The sequence below is a fragment of the Barbus barbus genome (genome assembly GCF_936440315.1).
Source record: "Barbus barbus genome assembly, chromosome: 46".
Taxonomy (NCBI): Eukaryota; Metazoa; Chordata; class Actinopteri; order Cypriniformes; family Cyprinidae; genus Barbus; species Barbus barbus.
In genome coordinates this window covers 16,914,472-16,936,167 of record NC_136724.1, presented here as the reverse complement: position 1 = coordinate 16,936,167, position 21,696 = coordinate 16,914,472, and the positions used below count along the sequence as shown (strand labels likewise).

Below are 21,696 nucleotides of genomic sequence, written 5' to 3'. Positions count from 1 at the left end.
AATGCAGAGCACGAATTCCGAGTATGGGTCACCATACTTGGCTGAATGTCACTCCACTTCACTTCACTAAAACAGCACACGGTGTGACTTAAAGCTTAGCATAAATTTCACTGACTTTCCAGCTGTTTTTGCCTGGAAATATAAGTAAGAGAGAATGCTACTGAGAGCTAAAAACCAATATGTACACACTCAAACACACTCATTTGCAGGGAAGCCAGGAGATAACCAGATAGATTAAAAAGACAGAGCCCTCTATAGCAAAAAAGAGTTGACCTTGAGCAGCATATCACACACGGATCCTGTCAATGTCTGTATTGTGTTGCTTGTTGTGTGTGTGTGTGTGTGTGTGTGTGAACACATCTGTGTGTATCCCAGAAACATTCTTTCCAAGAAAAAAACCTTGAAAACAAAATTCCATTTGCTCTGCCATAACTGCTTTATCAAGTTATTTATGATGAAAAGAGCACACAGCAACTAACCTGCTGAAAAGAATTCAGAAGAATTTCATGCTAGCTCAAGCTGGTTTATGATGGTTCCTGCTTGTTTGGTGGACCAGTCTAGCTGGTGGACCAGAAAATAGATTTAACATAACATTTAATTGAATGTGTCCATGCATGTCAACACCAATCCCAATGAGCACAACAAAGAAACTGAATGCAATAATTTCAGTCAAAACTCTAAGTAAAGTTATTACAATAGAGCATTTGACTATGTTTAGAAAAGGAAGTGTGTGTGTGTGTGTGTTGCAGGACATCTTGACACTTTACAGTTAGTATTTAGCTTGTGGCTTGGTAACTTTGGTTATTTAAAGCATTTCCAAAAATACACAGGTATGGTCTGTGTACTTTTGCATCCATTTCTTTTTCTTCTTTTTTTTTTTTAAATCAGAAATGAAATGGGGAAGATGTGGTTTCCTCTTTAATGGTTTTAACACTGATGAACAGAATAGGCAAATACAAACTCATTTTCATAATACAAAATTCTTATTTCATTAAAAAACTAAAATGATACACAAATTATTTTTTAATGTATATAAATGTTTTTTATTTTTTTTGCATCACTATAAATCACCCTCTAGGGTCTATTTATTGATGTGTCTGGTAACCCATTACTTTAAGAAACCTTTGGCTATAGACTGACTCGAGAATCGAAAGTCGATAAATAATGCAAGACATTTTGACTGTGCATTTAATTTTTTGCATTTAATCAGCTGTTCCTGTATGTGATGAGGATAAATTTTTAACCCAACCTTGCCATTTGTAAACAATTAAAAAAAATTATGTTTGTAGCACTCAAACACGTTGTGCTGGACATCCTGCTTCTTTTCTGATCCAGTACTGTCCTATATGAATAAAGACAAAAACACCATCCAAAATGATCGTGACTGTACTTTTATCTGTCTTTTGTGTGTTTTATATTGTTCTAGGGGAAGTCGTGGCCTAATGGTTAGAGAGTTGGACTCGTAATCCAAAGGTTGTGGGTTCGAGTCTCCGGCCGGCAGGAATTGTAGGTGGGGGGAGTGAATGTCCAGCGCTCTCTCCACCCTCAATACCATGACTGAGGTGCCCTTGAGCAAGGCACCGAACCCCCAACTGCTCCCCTGGCGCTGCAGCATAAATGGCTGCCCACTGCTCCGGGTGTGTGTTCACGGTGTGTGTGTGTGTGTTCACTGCTGTGTGTGTGCACGTTGGATGGGTTAAATGCAGAGCACGAATTCCGAGTATGGGTCACCATACTTGGCTGAATGTCACTTCACATATTTCACATCACATATTCTGCATTGAGAAATTGTTAAGTTTAGAAATAGGTTAAGTTATTAAGAAGAGTTTAGAAATTGTTAAGCTTAGAATAGTCGGGTTATGCACTTAAAATCTATAGCATGCAAAACTAATTTCACAGCTAAAATTCACATTTTATATTTACAACATTTTTATATTTTTATATTTTATTCTATCACTATATTTACAGCTATTTTTTGCACTAACAGTTAAGCATACACTATCTGACACTGTTTGAAGAACATTGTAAAATGATTTGATTACCAAAATAGTTGCAGGCCTAGGATTAACTATACTGTTTGTTAGTGTGCCAATTCTCTGTCACTGTTAGCAGAGAGACAATCCCATTGTTTGATGGGTCATCTCCAGACTCCACATCTCACAAAGTCCTACTGTGTGATTGGGATTGGCCCGTGCCAGCCATCAGCATGGAGCTGATGAACTCTGAAAACATTACAGTGTTTAGAAGCAAGCATTACTGCAACTATTGTTCTTAGTGTAGAGCACAATCACTGATAAAAGCTCAGTAATCAGTCCTGAATTATGTTTTTGTGTCTGTTGGAGCTCCACTCTAAAAGGTTGAATGGACTTTAATCAATGATTCAAACCACACTTGATTTCGGTCAGAGAGTGGTAAACAAGTTACAACAAGGTAGATGCAGCTCCATCATCACCAACCTAATTAAAGCATAGACGGTGTAGCATATGTGTAATGGTCTACCTGTATACCTTATGGTGCCACTGCCATGGAAACGTATTAAAGCCAGGCCCCTAGGGGTCAAAGTACAGCTGGAGATCACATAGTAGGTACAACATTGAAACCTGAGCAAGAACAATGGGATCATACAGACACAAAAAAACATTTGAGATGCATCACAATGGCGAACTAATCATCAAAAAATAAAAAAAGATTCTCTGGATTGTTAGAATTTGTTAACCTTTTTTTTTTTATTTGGCAACCTGTAGAGATCTTGGGCTGCGTGGTCACGAAAAATTATCATTTGCACGCATTTTTAAGCATGCGTTTTTGCTGTTGAGCATCCTCGTACATCAGTAATTTAAGTGAAAGCAAACAGCTGAGAAAGAAACTTAAACAGCTCTTAAAGTAACAGCAGTCTAATATTCCTGCTTCTGTCATTCATTTTAAATCAAAGAACAAAAGAGAGAAAACCTCTCACTGCTCTTGACCACTTTTATAACTTTAATAAGAAGAAATATATATTTCATTTACACAGTGAAGAACATGCAGTGTTTTTATACATTTGATTACTTTATATAATGTATGTAGCATGTCTTATTTGTTCTACTGTAGTTTTTTTGTTCTATTGTTTATATTGCTTCCTGTTTTTTCTTAACTATTTTTACAAGTTTACCATTTTTCTTATATGCATACATATTTAGTTCTGATATTTTTAGCAGCATTTATTTACGCAACATCCTGTACATGAGCTGTTAGTCAGTTTGCATAAAAACTAAGTAATCCATCATTTAATCAATCCATTAACTAGTCAATATTTGAAAATACATAGTTTTATTTATCACTACCATATACACAAATATTCACAGCTATATTAAAACCATTTAGTGTTCTCAGTAAAATATTTTATACACAATTAAAAAGTAATTTTACGACAAAAATCATTTTAAGTAGGTAACTGTGGTGTTTGTGGAGGGGACAATCACAACCCGCCATTTCTCACTCATCTCGCTTTACGGCATGCAGCTGCAAGGCTCATTTTTTTTAATATACATTTCCTGCCAAAGTCATAGGCTTCGACAGAGCTCAAGTCAAGTCAAACCACAGTACATAGCTGCAAACTTCTGCAGTGCGCCCCTTCTAACGCTACTGTATGCACACACAGACATACAGACCAGACCAGATGAGACCTCTTCCCTTTGAACTGAAAAAAATAAACATGGCAGTAAAAACAGTGGTTTTGCAAAGCATTGTGGGAGCAGCAAAGGCCTAATCAGACTCACCTGACAGAAATTGTCTGTTTATCAAAAGAACAGATCAGAAGGGGGGCGTTCACATACTTTAGACCACAAAGCAGTAAACTTTCATCTCAAACTGGCCGACTATGCGCACATGAATCACCAACACTGTTATTCGTTTAACACACTGACACACACACATTCAGCTCCTACTCTGTCACGAGACTCCTTTTCACTGACATCCTGTTCACAAGAGCATTAACAGAGCTCTGAAAGTGTGTGTGTGATCTACATTCCTCTCCCCCGCTCACTGGTCTGTTCCAGATGGTCAATAGTAGCTGGTTTTCACAGCGTCCCATCATTCCTCGATCTTCCACTACATAGGGAGGAGAAAAAAGTCAACATGTGCTTCGGGGAATGACAGGCCCTCTCATACACAACAGCGTAGACGACCTTGGTACGCTAGCGCTGCTCTTTGATCAATGCCACAGGCCTGCTCACACTGAGACTCAGGCTGCACAGCGTACTAAAAAAAGTCTTGTAATAATTTAATCTGGTAAAAAGAGATTTCACATTGGAAGACAGAGTAGGTAAATAATGGAAATGTCTGCATCACAAAAACATGTCTTAATGGCTGTTTTTAACCATGTTTATTCCAGAAAGTCTCAGTTATTTGTGCAGGTTTGAATATAAAAGTAGCTTGAACAATAATTGGTTCAGATATTTGAATAAAAGTGCATTAGATTGATGTTAAAGCTTGAATTTAGCATGTTAACGCATATGTTTAAATGACTTACACCCTGGTTAGACATCATATTGAATTTAACAGATGAAAACTAGGGATAGACTTACAGTCCTTATAATGGCACACAAGGTCATAGATCACATAATTTTCGCCAACTCAGAACTTTTAAAATGTTTTATGGAGATTTTGTCTACTGAAAGTCTTTATCAACTGAACAATCAGCTTGTTGTTCAACAGCAGTACAATCCACAGAATGCACTGTACTTCTATCCCTCACTCCCTTGCTTTCATTTCTATCAAAAAATTTTATATGTCACAACCCTCCCTGACTAAGGTCTATAGCAGCTATAAAAAAAGAACAAGATTGCATGTCAGCTTCAACTGTGGCAAAGGGAAATGGTCAACATGTATGTGCTGTGGCTAGCAAGTTAGCAATTAGCAAGCTAACATACAGATATGCAATCTTAAATAATAGGTTCAGGTAGATTGAAGTAACGCTTGGATGATTAAAAATACAAACAATTCACATTAAAATGACCAAGTTGTATCTGGGTCAGTGTGATTGACTAGTTTTGGATTGTCTTATGTTTTGATTTAATTAGCATGCTAACTGTTCTACACTTACGCAACCGGCAGATTAAAATCCTCCTTAAAATATTGTGTACTGTAATATTGTTGGTTTTTATGATGAACTGCTCTGATGCTAATGAATACATATAAACTTAAATGTACTTTTAACTACCTTCCAAATTCAAACAAACTTTTTTGAGACCACAGCGCTCTTTTACATTTGGTTGCCTTCCAGCTATCTGATTATAGAGTTTTAATGTCTTAAGATGTGGTGACATTTACTGTTGTTTACAGGCAAAATTCAGTCATTTTGATATGAATACACACAAACCGGAATTTTGTGTGAAGATTTCACAACGGGTTCAGCGGTTTATGCTGTGTTTACCAACAGAAAGCTGCTCGGTTTGAAAGTGTGACTGTGTGAGCTGTGCTTCATGCATTGCTACACTATTGACAACAGATAATGGACCTTTTTGTCTGCAAAATAATGTAACCTCTCCTAAGTTATACCCTTTAAGAAAATAGTCAAATTATTTAGTGCTTCTTAAAGACTGATCAGTTGGCTGGGCTTTTTATTGTTTAGATGACCCAATGTAGCTCTGCACATGCCTAGTCTTAAGTCCATCACAGACATTTAAAAATTTCCAAGGCTTTGTGAAATCCCCCATAAATGTCTATAGCAACAGTGGTGGTGGCTGGGAATACGTCGTGTCAAGATTGCAGTGAAGTGCAGTTCTAAGTAGAACAGAAGAATGGAACGAGAACAATAAATGACGTTCCACCTAAACCTCTCTCTCAGGTTAGGAGGTTAAATGCTCTACAACCCTGTTACATCAGCAAGTGCTTCAGGATGCCGGGTCCAGGATACAGAATTCCATGTTTCAGGGTGAAATGCATCATTGCCTGTGACACAGTTTTAAGAGCTGCCGCCCCATGGATTATCAGTGCAGTGAAGCGACAACAGAGCCCCATGCATTCCCACATACAAAAGTACAGATAGGTGGAAATGACAATCACACACAGGAAAACAACATATACACGTAGAGACATCCACGTGTGATTTTGAAGGATTTAGTTAGACATTTAAGGGGCCAAAAAAGCTGAAAGTAAAATGTAAAGCCCCTTACAGACAGCATGTTTGTGCTATGAAGACAAAACAAGCAGTGGACAAAAAAATTAATATATTAATAAATATGTCATCTCTCTATTTCTCTCTATAATACATTCCTTAATAACAACAAATAATTACAATGGTCTCTGTGAAATGTTGCAAAGACAACACCAAAAAATGAAGAGTCTCATTATGTTCATCGTGAATATATTCCAAATATTCAATGCCATGACTGTAAATTTTGCCAATTCCAGTGATTAATTGTTCTGCGCTGCGGACCATCTGACACAGGATCTGAGCAGATCGAGCCTGTGCTGTTGGATCATAAATACTCTGGAGATGCTGGAGTCATGGTCTTTGTAATTTATATGCAATTAATAATAAAAAATATCCAATAAGCACTATTTATGCCATTTAAGTTTTGCGACGAAACCCAAAATATAAAATGAAATAAAAATAAAATCTAGTGAGATTTAAAACTATAATTACCCTAAAGGACAGAGAAAAAAAATGAAGAGAGGAAAATGCAAGGCTAAAGGTCATTTATGACAGAACATAATCTTCTTATTTGAATTCAGAGAATAGCAGATTATCTGAGGCTAATTAAAGACGTGCTACTGAAACAATCCTTGCCAGCTGTGTCGACTTGAATCAGAGAATGAAAAAGAGAAGAAAAGCAGGCAGATAGACGGATGGCACGAGTCCAGACATGATTGAGCGCTTGTGAAAAACGGATGCCTGTCTATTCTAAATTACATCGCTCATTTAATCACAGAAGAGGCTAAATTATCAGTCCATTATCACATCACCAAAACAGGAAGCTGGAGCGCATGCATGACTGAACCAATCTGCCAGAAAGGAAGCCACCCCGTACAAGAACTGACCGGCCCACGAGAGCGCTTGCGACTGTGCATTTATCATCCTTCATTATCATAGCCTCCCCTTTGCATGTGGCAGCTCAGCTGAACTACAACAGATCTGATTGAGCTTCATGAAAGCACAAGCATCATGGCAGATCACAAATCGATAGACAAACAGGATAAGGGTGAGATTTAGTTGTGGCAGACCTCAAACAGGAAACACCTGGAGATGGCAACATTCAATTTTTATCTCTTTCACTTAAAGATAAATGCACACTTCCACTTATACATTAGATGAGAATGCGTGAGGTGCTTGAGGTGTTATCCTCAACTACTAATTGATTAACTTGTTGACCAAGTGTGGTCGAGTAGAAATTTTAGCAGTGGTGCTTAAGTATTCTTTTTCTAAATAAATAAATAAATAAATAAATCTATAAAAAAAAACAATTATAATAAAATATAAATATAATATGAACAAAATAAAATCAATAATTATAATGAACAAAAATGTACATAAATAAACTAAGTCATATACATGAGCTAAGAACTACAATGAGACTTTGTTTACTTACTCTCTTTACCCAAAGACTCTTGCTCAGATAAGAGATTATGTAAGATTACATACTTCTCAAGTGAGCAGGGGGTCTGAGAATGAAGCTAGAGAAAATTCAACACATTTTTCAGATGCTTATTTCATGACACACTGTGTATGTCTGAATGTTCACGCTCTCTTTCTCACAAACCCACAGGGGAGACAAGACAGTACGGAGACGCTCAACAGTTTCTCCTAGAAAGAATTACGTTTAAATGGAGAGAGAATGGAGACTTCTGCTTCTAGGTTTCTGCAAGTTTTTTGCTTTCTCTCCTGAGAAAAAAACAACAAAAACAAATATACACACGTGCCTCGCCAACAGTTTCAAAAAGATTTACCAAAAGTTTTTTCCTGGGAAAAAAAAAGCTAATTAGCATATTAGAATGATTTCTAAAGGCTCATGTGACACTGAAGAGGTAATGGTTGCCGAAAATTCAGCTTTCCATCACAGGAATAACATTTTAAAAATTATTAAAATAGAAAAATGGTAAATTTCTATTTAAAATGGTAAATTGCAAATAATAATTCACAATATTAGTTTTTTTTTAACTGTATTTTGATCAAATAAATACTACCATAATAGACACCTAAAAAACACCAAAATGCTAAATAAAAAATAAATAAAAATTTTAACAACCCCAAGATTTTTTGAACAGCAGCTCTTAAAATCTTGTCTCCTGAGGTATTAAATAAAGCATAAGGAAGGCATGTTGTCACACAATGTGTTAACAAGCTAGTACCCTCCAGATTGCCATCTATCTTCAATGTGTCTTGATCATACAAACCACCTCAGGAAAACCTTTTGCTCTGAACGTTTAAGGCCATCAAGCTGCTGAACCCTGAGCATGGTGCATGACTTACGATAGCGTAAACACAAATAAGTGTGAATGTTCCAACCTCGCTCGGGTGCTCCAAGACTACTGTGAGCTGTTCAGGTGGAAATATGACTCACAGACCGTTTTACTGATACCCCAACTCAGCACTATCCAAACCCACAGAGAGAACATAACAAAACTGTCCCAGCTTCAGTATGCAGGCACCATGAATTGCTTCTGAAACCCTTCAATGCAGCCAACATCTACTGTTTACGTTAAATGGGCTTGGGTGTGTAAATACTCATGAGAAACCATTTCGAAGGTAGATTTGTGTTTATTTTAAATGACGATGTAAGATGTGTGGGTGTATGGTAACTATCCGAACCATTCTGAGAATGGAAATGTCACTCTAGCTTGTTTAGAAGCCATTTATTTGGCAAGCTCAAAGTCAGCATGCTAACAAAATACAATACGCATGGTAGCAGTAAACAAGTTATTGTGATACAACATAATAACAGGCAGATTAATTTGACAGTAATATTAATCTAACAGTTACATTAAAATGTTTTATTATTATAAATACAACAAAATCAAATGAAAATGAGCTTTAGTTGTCATCTCACATCAAAATCTACCTACATATTTGTTTTGGAGACAGTGCTTGATTTGTGCATATTTCTCACCTGATTCAGACGCCATTTTCACTGAAGAAAGCAACATTGTAATAAGAGGCCTCATATTTTGATTTGATAGATTTATTTCTTGATGATTGACTGGATTTGCGTGGATTACTTGTGGATTATTGTGTTTTTATCAACTGTTTGGACTCTCATTCTGATGGCACCCATTCACCAGAGGATCCATTGCTGAGCAAGTTTAAGATTCTCCAGATCTGTTCTGATGATAAAAATAAACTCATCCACATCTTGGAAGGCCTGTGGGTTGGTAAATCATCAGAAAACATTCATTTTTGGATGAACTATTCCTATAAACTGGTATGATTGACTTTATTCTGTGAAACACAAAAGAAGCCATTTCAAAAATAATGTTTTAGCTGTTTTTGTTCATATAACCAATGGGAACAACAATGACTTTCACTGCAAGAAAAGAAAAACTATACGGTATGTTTTCAACTTTGGGTGAACTACCCCAATACCTATTTTAATAATCAAGTTTACACAGCCTGTGAAGAATATAATCAGATTATTTAAAGAAATAACTTGACTATGATTACATGACGACTTTTAGTGTCTTCAGTTTTAGTTCATCTGTTGTGGTCAAGCTGTAAAAAGTGTGCTTAAATTGCACCCATTGAATTTCACACCGTCTTGCTGTTAAGCATCTACCCTTCCTCAGTGCCATCAGAGGAAGTCTGCACTTCCCTCTACCATGAAACATAGAAAAGGAAGTGACCTCACGAAGCTGCAGAGTCTCTCTGTACACTGCATAAACTGCATCTTTCACAGGCCTACAGACAAGCCGAAGGCTATGAAATAGACATTAAAACCAGAAAATTTACAGTATTTTGTCATAAAAGATCAAACATAGTCTCAAGTAATCTGAGACTAAATTTAGACTTGATTTGACTCAAGTTTTGAGTGGGCTTTTAGAGAAAGAAAACTTGCCTCAAGCAGATCAATGGTTTGTTTTTTCGATGAACAGTTCCTTACCAACTTTGATTCAAGTCAAATTTTTACATGCTTTCATTTACACAAGCATCTCTTAATGAACAAATAAACAGAGACTAAAAGAACAAGAAAATCAATTGTCTTGCAACAGGGTTAAATAACTTGCAAAATATAAACACAAGGGCTTTTGAGACTTGACTTGTAAACATTTCAGCCAACCACATGATTTTCATTGAAGTTCACACCAACATTAGTGGTATTACTGTCGCAGTACAGTATAAACAAAAGGAGTGTCCAATGAGAACTGTACTAATAAAGTACTAAAAACTATCCCAGTGTCATTAGAAAGTGTCTCATATAACGCCTTCCTGGTGCTAACAAGTATGTAGTGCTACAACGCTAACAAGATTTCATGGACTCCTCACACCTGAGCTCATGACAATCTGCTGGTGGAGTTCACAGATTTCCTTCTGAAATACACACCTGATGTAATGGTGCCACTGGAGAGAGAGCGAGAGAAGGAGTGCGCAAGTCATAGCGATACTCTCTCGCTCTTTCTCTCCAAATCAACAACACTAGGATCCTGTTCGTCTGTGACCAATACTCTTCCAGTCAGCACACACACTGACACACAACCTCTCCATCCACTGACAGTCAGCATTAGTGGCCTGCTGAGTTCAGCTAAACACAAACATACACACTTGTGAACACACACTCAACAATATAGCTCGACAATATAACAAGTGATATAATGAAAATTCAATACATATCCCAAAGACTTGTTGGCATCAAAACATGTAGAATTCTTTTTTAAAGCACTTTTTATTTGGAGATACAGTGCCAAATGTACTAAACAGGGCAAATTAGTGTGAGAACACAATCCCATAAAAGCAAAGACGGGAGTGGAAAGTTTTGCGGGTGATCTACTGAAAAATCACAAATGATAGAACACAGACGAAGCCGGCTCATTTACATTAATGAACAATGCATTCAACCAAGAGCAACACAAGTGCAAAATATTAACACATGCTTTTTTTGGATGCTAAATAATACTAATAAACTGACCACTGCAAATCTTAGTAAGTCACTTTGCATGATTCATTTAAATACTCTCTCATTAAGCGATTGAGGTGCTTTGTTGTTGGATGTAATAATGAATATAGAGTCGTCAGTTACTCCCGACATCTGAGCCGCTGAAGACGCAGAGGATTAACGTTACTTTCGCTTTGACGTGAATGCGCCGATCCCTGATCTGCCTAAATGTGTCTATGTTCACGCGAATCATTCATGATCCAGCTTCATCTACAGAAGAAGCGTGTAAGGGTTTTTTATGAATCTTTGCAAATCACTTTTCCTAATAATGTACTAGTTAGCCAGTTTCACAGCTGAAGTTCACAGTCTGCTCGTCACCCCACGGAAGAGAGGGGTGGGGTCAGCAGAGCTCATTAGCATTTAAAGCAACATGGACTAGCATGGCTTGCTAAAAACAGAGCTGATTTTGACAGGTTTAAAAAGGTGTTTTTTACACTACTATTAAGAAATTTTAACCAAAGTATGTTATAGACTTTTAATTAAGACCCTAAATAATCATATCGACTTGTGCAAAATGGGCATCTGATGACCCCTTTAAGAAACATTTATCATTTTCAATGTTGAAAACAGTTGTGCTGATTAATATGAAATTGTGCGAAGTTCACACGAACACCATTTGTTTGAAATAGCAATCTTTCGTAACATAGTAAATATTTTTGCATTAAATAAAACGTAATATCTTACTGTACTGACCCTGAACGGTAGTGTAACTGGTCATATTCTGTGTTTGACTGAAAATATGTTTTTAAAACAAACCTTTTCAAAGTACATTTATACAAATTGAGTTATGTATTGGATACTGTCAAAAGTGTGAAATTTCAAGATAGAAGTGTTTTTCCTATTTCGCTCAGCCCTAACACTCTATGCGCACTCACTCACACTCTGAAAAAAAGTGTTGATAGCTTGGTCATGCTAAATTAAGGCGTAGAACCGATGGCCTGTGGTGAGACTCAGCTGTGAATCCGTCCACTACCTCCAGCAGCGAAAGGTCAAAAGGGAAATGATGAGCTCAGCACTTACTCTGACAAAGTTGTCGGGGAAGAGCCCCCTCCGACCATCCAGCTCTCCCTCCCACCAGCCGCCCTCATCCTTCCTGATGTTACTGATAATGTCACCGACAGCGATGGTCAACTCGTCATCGTGCTGGGCCTGGTAATCAAACTCCACAATGGCTTCCACTGAGAGAGAGAGGAAAACAAACAGAGTGATTTAGAGGTCATGGTTACATGCAGGAAGCAGGATATACAGTATTACTGTAAAGACTCACACAGACACGCAACTTTCACCACTGAATGAAAATGACAGCATCATCTACACAACATCCATTTAAATCCCTTATAAAAATCAAGATAGAATTGTGATCATTACACTTGACCTTATAGAAAATGCAAACTTGTTTTTTGGTAACAAAAACACTAGGCTGTTATGGGTTGTTGCTATGTAAGTGCTAAGATGTTTAAAATGGTTTTAGTGTGTTGTTATGCTGCTGTGTGTTCTGGGTTGTTTGAATGGTTCTTGATTGGTCGGTCACCCGTATTCCAGATGGTTTATATTGTGTTGCTATGTAATTTCTGGGTGTTGAGGTTGGTTTCTAGGGTGCTGCTAGGTGATTCTAAGACAAGGCTAGAAAACTCTAGGGTGTTATGGGTGGTTGCCAGGGTGTTTTTAATGTTTGAAATACTTTTAATGTGTTGCTAGGTGATTCTAGGGTGTCCTGGATGGTTTCTAGACACCCTAGCGGTTTCTGGGTGGTTGCTAGGACGTTGCCATGTTGGTGTTAAGGCATTTTTGAGTGTTTTAGTGTGTTACAATGCTGCTGTGTGTTCTGGTTTGTTTATAGGGTGTATCCAGATGATTCTAATGTATTCTGAATTTATTCTAATGTATTCTGAAATGTTTCTAGGGCATCGATAAGTGATTTTTAATGTATTCTGGATTGTTTCTAAGGCATTGCTAGGTGATTATAGGGAGTTCTGGATGGTTGCCAGGGCATTGTTATGTGGGCACTAAAACGTTTCGTGAAGATTTTTGTGTTGTTCTGCTTCTGTGTGTTCAAAGTTGATTCTAGGGTGTTGCTAGATGACTTTAATGTGTTCTAGATTGTTTATAGGTGTTGCTATTTGATTCTAGAGTGTTCTGGATGGTTTCTAGGGTGTTGCTAGGTGACTAATGTGTCCTAGATGGTTTATAGGCATTGCTAATTGATAATTGCTGATTGATTGAGTTCGGGATGGTTTCTAGGGTGTTGTTAAGTGATGTTCTGAGTGTTATTTTATGGCATTTTGAGTGGTTGCTTATTGTTTCAAGTCAAAACAGCCCAATCCCAAATCACTATGATATTTTGGTCTCTAGATATGGCTTGAGACTTTCCTTTGATATAAGTTTAAGAGAGTTTTCACCTGTTTTATTGTCCCTGTTGGAGAAATTGTAAGTGTAATCACTTTTAATCACAATGATTTATTTTTATTGCAATTTCATTTGTCACCACTATGGTGCAGAAATTACACATTGCACCCTTTATGGTTTATGCAAATCCCCAAATGAACAATAGAAATAGTGATGCTTACCACAAAAAATACTTTATCATGTGTGCTCTGACAACATCACAACTTATTTTAATCATATATTTACAGCAATAAAACATTTACTGAGATAGCAAGAGAAAGATACGAGTCCTTCCATAGGGATGAGAGCTAATAGGCCCCTGGAGCATAAGCAGGCATCATGTTTTCGCTGCAGATAGGAGGATTACTCTAGGTGAGATCAAGGCAGGAGCGAAAGCAACAAAACACGGATCCGTGAAATTAAAGTGACAAGATATTTTCACGTCACAGCTTATAATATTAAAAAGAAGCTTTTTGAACTCTAGTGAACTACACGTGCTATTTCTGGTAGGAAAGTGCAAGATGAGAATGTCATCCTCTCAGCTTTGGATTTAAATTGAGTTGTGTGTTTGCATGAGGTCATGACGGTGAGGAGGGGTTACCGTGAGGATGGGGATGAGAGATGGAGATACAACATCACAATGATGTGTTTATGAGTCATCAAGCCATGCCACACAAGATGAGATCACACCCACGCCTTGCTCCAATGCAATGCACACTGCACACACACAAACACACACAGCAGGACACTGCAAACATCCTTTGTGACTTCTATATGATGTTTGATCTATATGGCAGCTCTGACTACAGGTTTCATATCAGATACCAACCCACCCGGATTATCATTCCATGCACAAGGGTATCGATAATCTACCATTAAACACTCAAAAATACATTAATGTATGGTCTATAGGATCCCTCAGATGACCCTGCAGAATATTCTGGAAACTGCTGAGCTGTGCAGGGAGGAAAGCATGAGGTCACATAACAGAAATTGGTCAGCCCGCAGCCATAACAAACACTAAAGGTAACAAATACTTCCAAACATCTGGTGGAACACGCCTACGCATATGCACAGATATAAAAAACCTACAGGCAGAAACCCACACACATATAAATACAGAAATGTTACAGTCTGTATTGTTTTATGGAGATTTATCATCTCTAATGGCCGATCAGGCCCAGCCAGACTCTCTGCAGATGTTTCTCTCCTTTCCTCCTCCATTGCTTTGTTGGGAAAAGTTTAGAATTCGGTTTTAAAAAGCTTAAATGAATCAAAAACATAAAACAAATAGGATTGGACAATATACCGGGACAGTACTGGTTAATAGCCAATATGATTAATGATTTTTTCATATCATGTGATTTTGTATGATTTGATTCTTTCATATTTGTTATGCGTTGTATTGGTCAATACCAAATATTTACTGGCCAGTATCTCAGAAGAATCATTTTCTATGTTTCATAATGTACATTATAATGTTGTGATGCCTAAACTAACGAAGCTAATAGTTTTCCATTTTAGTATTTATTTTCAGTATTGGCTAAAAAGTATCAATTTTAAAATTTAAATTTATAAAGGAATTTATATATTACATTAAAATATAACAACTTTAATATGTAAAAAAAGATATATACATATTAAATATATATATAAAATATAAAAAATAATATCAATTTAATATATAAAATGAGTATATTAACATATATTTATATAATATAACAAACATAAAAGGATTGGGAAATGCGTACAATTTATAAATGATGGACATTCCAATTTTACCAGAAATCAGTTGTGTTCTGTGGAGTTTTGGAGGCATAGGTCCTATTCATCAGATCATGACCTAAATCACAACTTTCCATCCTTGACATTTTCACAGGCTTGGAACAGAGTTGGATCTTTTATTCTTTAAATGACTTTATGCTAGCCTTGATAACATTCTGAATGATGACCATCAAGTCGATCCATCTGTGTTTTACTTTTGAGGAGTGTCTTCTCTCTCGCTCTCAATCTCTTTGTTGTCTTCCAGCTGTTTGAGTTTCTAAAGATGTGACAAAGCACAGCTGCCATGTTCATGGTAAAACATCTTCCAAAAAAGCCTTCTACCCACACTTCCACCCCGTACCGAGAATACTTGAGTTTGTCTTGAATCTCCGCCAAACCCACAAATGTCATCCTCCGTCTGACTTTTCAGCCCAATCTTTCTTCAACTGACCCACACAAACCCATTAACACACAACAACACAAAAACACAGACAAAAACATAAAATAACAAAGCTATTTCCTGATGATTCTTGTCTTTCTTCTGCTTTTTTTTATTGGTCACAAGAAGACTGGAACAGTATTAGCCAGGATCAGTTATCATATTACCGATACATCTGATACCGATACTTATATTATGATACATCTGGAGTAAGAAATTTAAAATATGGGGACTGCTTTCTGTTAATTGAATTTTAGGTACTATCTTTTCAAAAGAGCAACTAGATATTCTCAAAATAATAACTCAGAATTTGTGTCAATGAATTGACCATATATCATATTATAATCAATTCATTATTATATTATATTACTATTTGACATCAAGAAAAACAGATTATTAAAAAAAAACACAAATGACATATATATATATATATATATATATATATATTACACACACAAACATATACACATACAGTTGAAGTCAAAACTTTACATAAACCTTTCAGAATCATACAAAATGCATGTTGTTTATTTAGTACTGACCTGAATAAGATATTTCACATAAAAGATGTTTACATATAATCCACAAGAGAAAATAGTTGAATTTATAAAAATGACCCCATTCAAAAGTTTACATACACTTGATTCTTAATCCTGATGTTACCCGAATGATCCAAAGCTGTGTTTTTTTTTGTTTAGTGATAGTTGTTCATGAGTCCCTTGTTTGTCCTGAACAGTTAAACTGCCTACTGTTCGTCAGAAAAATCCCTCAGGTCTCACAAATTCTTTGGTTTTTCAGCATTTTTGTGTATTTGAACCCTTTCCAACAACGACTGTATGATTTTGAGATTCATCTTTCCACACTGAGGACAACTGAGGGACTCATTTACAACTATTACAGAAGGTTCAAACTAAGGAAAGACCATGCATTAAGAGCCGGGGCGTGAAAACCTTTTGAATTTGAAGATCAAGGTAAATTTGAATTAATTTGTCTTCTGGAAAACATATAAGTATCTTCTGTAGCTTCTGTAGGGCAGTACTTAATGAAAAAAAATATGATATTTAGGCAAAACAAGAAAAATGTTTGTCTTGTTGAAAATCTTCATTCTGTTCAAAAGTTTTCACTTAAAGTTTTCACTTTAATGCATGGTTTTTCCTTCTGGTGCATCAGTGAACGTTTGAACCTTCTGTAATAGTTGTAAATGAGTCCCTCAGTTGTCCTCAGTGTGAAAAGATGGATCTCAAAATCATACAGTCGTTGTTGGAAAGGGTTCAAATACACAAAAATGCTGGAAAACCAAAGAATTTGTGGGACCTGAAGGATTTTTCTGAAGAACAGCAGGCAGTTTAACTGTTCAGGACAAACAAGGGACTCATGAACAACTATCACTAAAAAACAAAAAACAAAACAAAAAAAAAAACAGCTTTGGATCGATCGTTCAGATAACATCAGGATTAAGAATCAAGTGTATGTAAACTTTTGAATGGGGTAATTTTTATAAATTCAACTATTATTTTCTCTTGTGGATTATATGTAAACATTTTATGTGAAATATCTTATTCAGGTCAGTACTAAATAAACAATAATATGCATTTTGTATGATCCCTCTTATTTTGGTAAAATAATGAACATTTTGCAGATTCTGAAAGGTGTATGTAAAATTTTGACTTCAACTGTATACACATATACACACACACAATTGATTATATTGAACTTTGTCATCAAGTATAACAGATTATTTATTAAAATATATATATTATATATATATATATATATATGCTTTATTTGTTAACTGATGTAACAATATTTTTATTTGTTAACTGATGTAACAATATTTTTATAAATAAAATATTATTTAAAATATAATACAATATATTAAATATATTTAACTACTCTTTATATTTAATTGGTTTAAATAAAATTTTATCAAAAAAAAGTCCCCATAAAGGTAAAAATATACAAGAAAATTAATTCAAAAGGCCAAATAGTGTCCATTAACTAGAAGCGCTGCATGCAATGCAAACACCACTCACTTTTTTCTCTCACCCTCTTTTCCTCTAGAAAATAATTAAAAATAAAATAAAAATTGAACTCCTACAACAACATTTGATCTAAATAAGGTATGCGGGTGTTTAACAGGTCAATCACCTGATTCTGATGTCATGTGATTCCTCATTTCATGTTCAAAATGACCTATGCACCACGTGTGCGCATTAAAGTTTAGAGGTATTGTTTAAACCAGCGTCATTGTGTGCTGGTCATCCCCCTGAGCAGCTATAAATACTCATCTTCTTAAATAGCTCCTTTAGCCTATGTGCCTGGACTCAGCTGATTTGCACTGATGTGAGTCAAGTGTTTGTCTGCGTTAGAGGACCTCAGTGAAATCATGTGATGTGCTTTCACGCCAGCATAACTCTCTGAGCTCATGCATTAAACATCAACACACTCGTTTTTTTAATAATGACTAAATTTATGTAGGCCCAATCCATTACCCCGTCACATAAACCTTAAACCCATAATCCACTGCATAAGTTAAGACTTGCAAGCATTATAGTTAGGTTTCATTGATTCAGAACAAGATCAATAATGTTCCAGCATTGTACGAACAACCTTTTTGGCTAATGATGTGATGTGACTGAGCTGAACTAAAATCCCTCATTGTTCTCGTCTATGGGGAGCTTGTGACTTACAGATGATTTTAATTGGTCATTCTCGTACTGACTCAGACCGACTGCCTCTCCTTCGAAAAGGTTAATCAAATTTGCGGTATTAAGATTGCATTAAATGGAACGGACACGAATTAAATTAATTACATTGGCGAATTCAGCATCTGACTGGATGAGCATTAGGTGCAAACGGCTCATATTGACTGCAAGATGAGTCAAAAAAAAGAACATAGCTGATTTCATTCACAGCCCAAAAATGTCATGCCATCCTGATTACACACCTCAGATTTAACTGCATGCTTAATATAACTGCATATAACCACTGCAAAAATGCACAAGACATAAACAACCATGGCGAAATACAGCAGATTCCAACACAAGCATACTACATGTAGAGCTGTGCTGTGATCGCAGGCGTAGTCCTGACCCATTTCACTAGCTACACTGTGCTGTGGTCTGGTTAAAACACAGAAATGTCCTTCCGTTTGAGTTGAAGTCAGATCTGTCGTCACTAGAACAAGGCAACATAGGAAGTAACACTGAGATGAATAAACATTAAGCTGATGTGATGTGGGCGAGTTGGGTATAGCTGAATCTCAACCACACCAGACCAGAGACATAACAATTAGAGCTGTCTGTCAACAGTACCATGGGAACCCATTGGCTGAATTCAAATTCAATGCTATTTGTCTACAAAAATCATTAAAGCTCAATAGATAAAAAAAAAAAAAAAAAAACTGATTTAAATGCTACAACTGAATTTAGGCATCACAAGATTATAATGTGCAGTATGAAAATGGATATTCATTTTGAAAATGCATTTTTCAAGATTAACGTATTGTGTTAAATTATGGCAATTGAGTTGTAAAATAGGGGTGTAAGAAAATATCGATACACGTGAGTATCACGATATTTTGCTTGGCGATACTGTATCGATCCTCCAAAATGGAATATCGATATAAAAAAAAAAATCATACAAGATTCATGGCCTTTGCGCGGTGGGCGGTAGAGTCGCTGCGCAGCTGCAGCTTTCTCTCGTAATTCGGGGGGGTTTTGTGCAGTTGGGGCGGTGCTCGCGTCGCGGTCTCGGCGATTCCACGCGGAACATAAATACAAACTGAAAAACCTGTGAAATCCAAGTTGAAAAGTTCTGAGAATGTTTAACATCTGTATTTGTTTGATTGTTTTACAATTGTTTTGTTTTCTTTAAGAATCCTGCAAGCACTTTATTTTTCATTGATATTAAGCAGATGCCATTTTTTGTTCAGCTCAAATGTTATGACATTGTATGTCAATTGTAAACAAACTGTGAACCTTTAAAGTAAAGTCTATAAATATATATTTTTCTTTTTATAAAATACATTTTATACATACATTTAACTAAAGAATCATGCAAGCACTTGAATATTTCCCCCTTTACTCGTACTGCACAAAAAGTGGTTCAATAATGTTGAATGTTATAGGGACTGATTATTGCAAATGCAGATCCCAGTGTGTTCTGGTTAAACTATTTTTATTTAATAATTTTTTGCTAAGGTTTGCATATGGTGGTGTGTTCTTAATGACAGCTTTCCTAAAAAATATATATATATCTTATTCCTAAAATAAGAAATATCCCAATATATCGCCTTGCTTACAGTATCGCAATATATCGTATCGCAACCCCTGTATCGTGATACATATCGTATCGCCAGATTCTTGCCAATACACAGCCCTATTGTAAAATAGGAAATACACAAGCAAAATTAATATACAATATCGATACAATATTATACTGAAGAAAAAAATCTTTAACACCATCTTATTAATGATATTGTACTAATACAATGTGGGTAAAAAATATGTTAAGTCTATTATAATTAAGATTCAAGACAGGAAAATTAGACTTCTGAACTGACTAAATAAACATAAAAAAAATAAATCACAGCAATATTCTTAAAGGTTTTTATTTGTTATATGCATTTATTTTGTATATTGCCAAAAAAAGCATAACTATTTCACAATTTCATGGTTTCCCAATATATGGCATCACACAATGTGATTTGATATTAATTACTTATTAAATATTTCATGTACATGTCAATAGTCTTAAGGAAAAAAAATCTCAGTAGAGAAAAAGCAACTAGCTAATGCTGTAAACTTTACAGGGAACCCTCTCATTTGGTACATTAATATAAGCTTATGGCAATTATTGGATGGGAGGAGTGTCTACAAATACGTTTAGAGAAGCTTTATTCACACATAAACTGAAAATAGAATAGTCTAAAAGACTTGAGATTTAAGAATCGATATAAATGTACTAAATGTTAAAAGGTGCATCTGAGTGCTTTGGGGATATCTAAAGTTACCTCGCATCAGCCTCAGTTCTCTCAGACATTTTCTCTGCTGCATATGTGTGCGTGGGGTGCAAGTTGAGACTGACTGGCAGCCAAGGGGAATGTGCAAGTGCAGGTGATAGTCTCTGTTCGGCTGTATTATAACTAAGTAAGCAAATGTTTAGGGATGGGCGATATACCGGTAGACACGATTAACCGGTACAGATTTTGGACTATTGTCTCTAATGCGGTTACACGCTCATGTGATGTTGCTGTGCTCCGTGGTCACGAAAACTTATCGTTTGCATGCATTTTTAAGTATTGCTGTTTAAAAACAAGTGATTTTAAGCCGTTGAAATGCAATCAGCAACTAAGATTAGAGCTAATTTCGCGGTATACGAGAGACTGTTTCCTTCACACATATGCTCATAGAATGCAGGAGTATTGGACCAAGTTATTTCTGCTGCTTTATGGGCCTTTAATGGTTACACACACACTTGTATATGTCAAAATGCCTGTCTTTGCAAGTATCCTTGTAAATACAGTAATTTAGGTCTTAAGTGAAAGCAAAGAGCTGAGAACGAAAACATGTGTATATTGGATGCGGGCAGCTCTTAAAGTGATAGCAGTCTAATATTCCTGCTGTTTGTCATTCATGTTAATCAAACAGCAAATAGAGAAAATCTCTTACTGCTCTTGACTAAATCACTTTTGTAACTTTAGTATGAAGAAATATAGATTTCATTTACACTGTGAAGAATATGCAGTGGTTTTATACATTTGATTACTTTACTAAATTATGTAGCATTTGTTTTTAATTTATTCTACTGTAGTTTATCCTATTGCTTGTAACTGGTTGCTTATTCTTATTTACTCACTGACTGTTTACTTGTGTTCAGTGAGCTTGAGGTTTTTTTTAGGCTAGTATTATATTTGATATCATAACTTATTTAAAGCAAAAATAACTATATTGTGATATATATCGTTACCGTGAAATAAAA

At 35.9% G+C, this 21,696-nt stretch overlaps 1 protein-coding gene across 2 annotated transcripts in view; it reads right to left on the bottom strand.

Annotated features, from left to right (window-relative positions):
* LOC306864727 (SH3 domain-containing kinase-binding protein 1-like) overlaps positions 1-21,696 on the bottom strand; it is a 48,835-nt gene that overhangs the window by 21,130 nt on the left and 6,009 nt on the right. For both annotated transcript variants that reach the window (XM_079408919.1, XM_079408920.1), the window contains exon 2: positions 12,147-12,304. In XM_079408919.1, the coding sequence (XP_079265045.1) occupies positions 12,147-12,304 (158 nt within the window). The remainder of the gene's footprint in view (positions 1-12,146; positions 12,305-21,696) is intronic.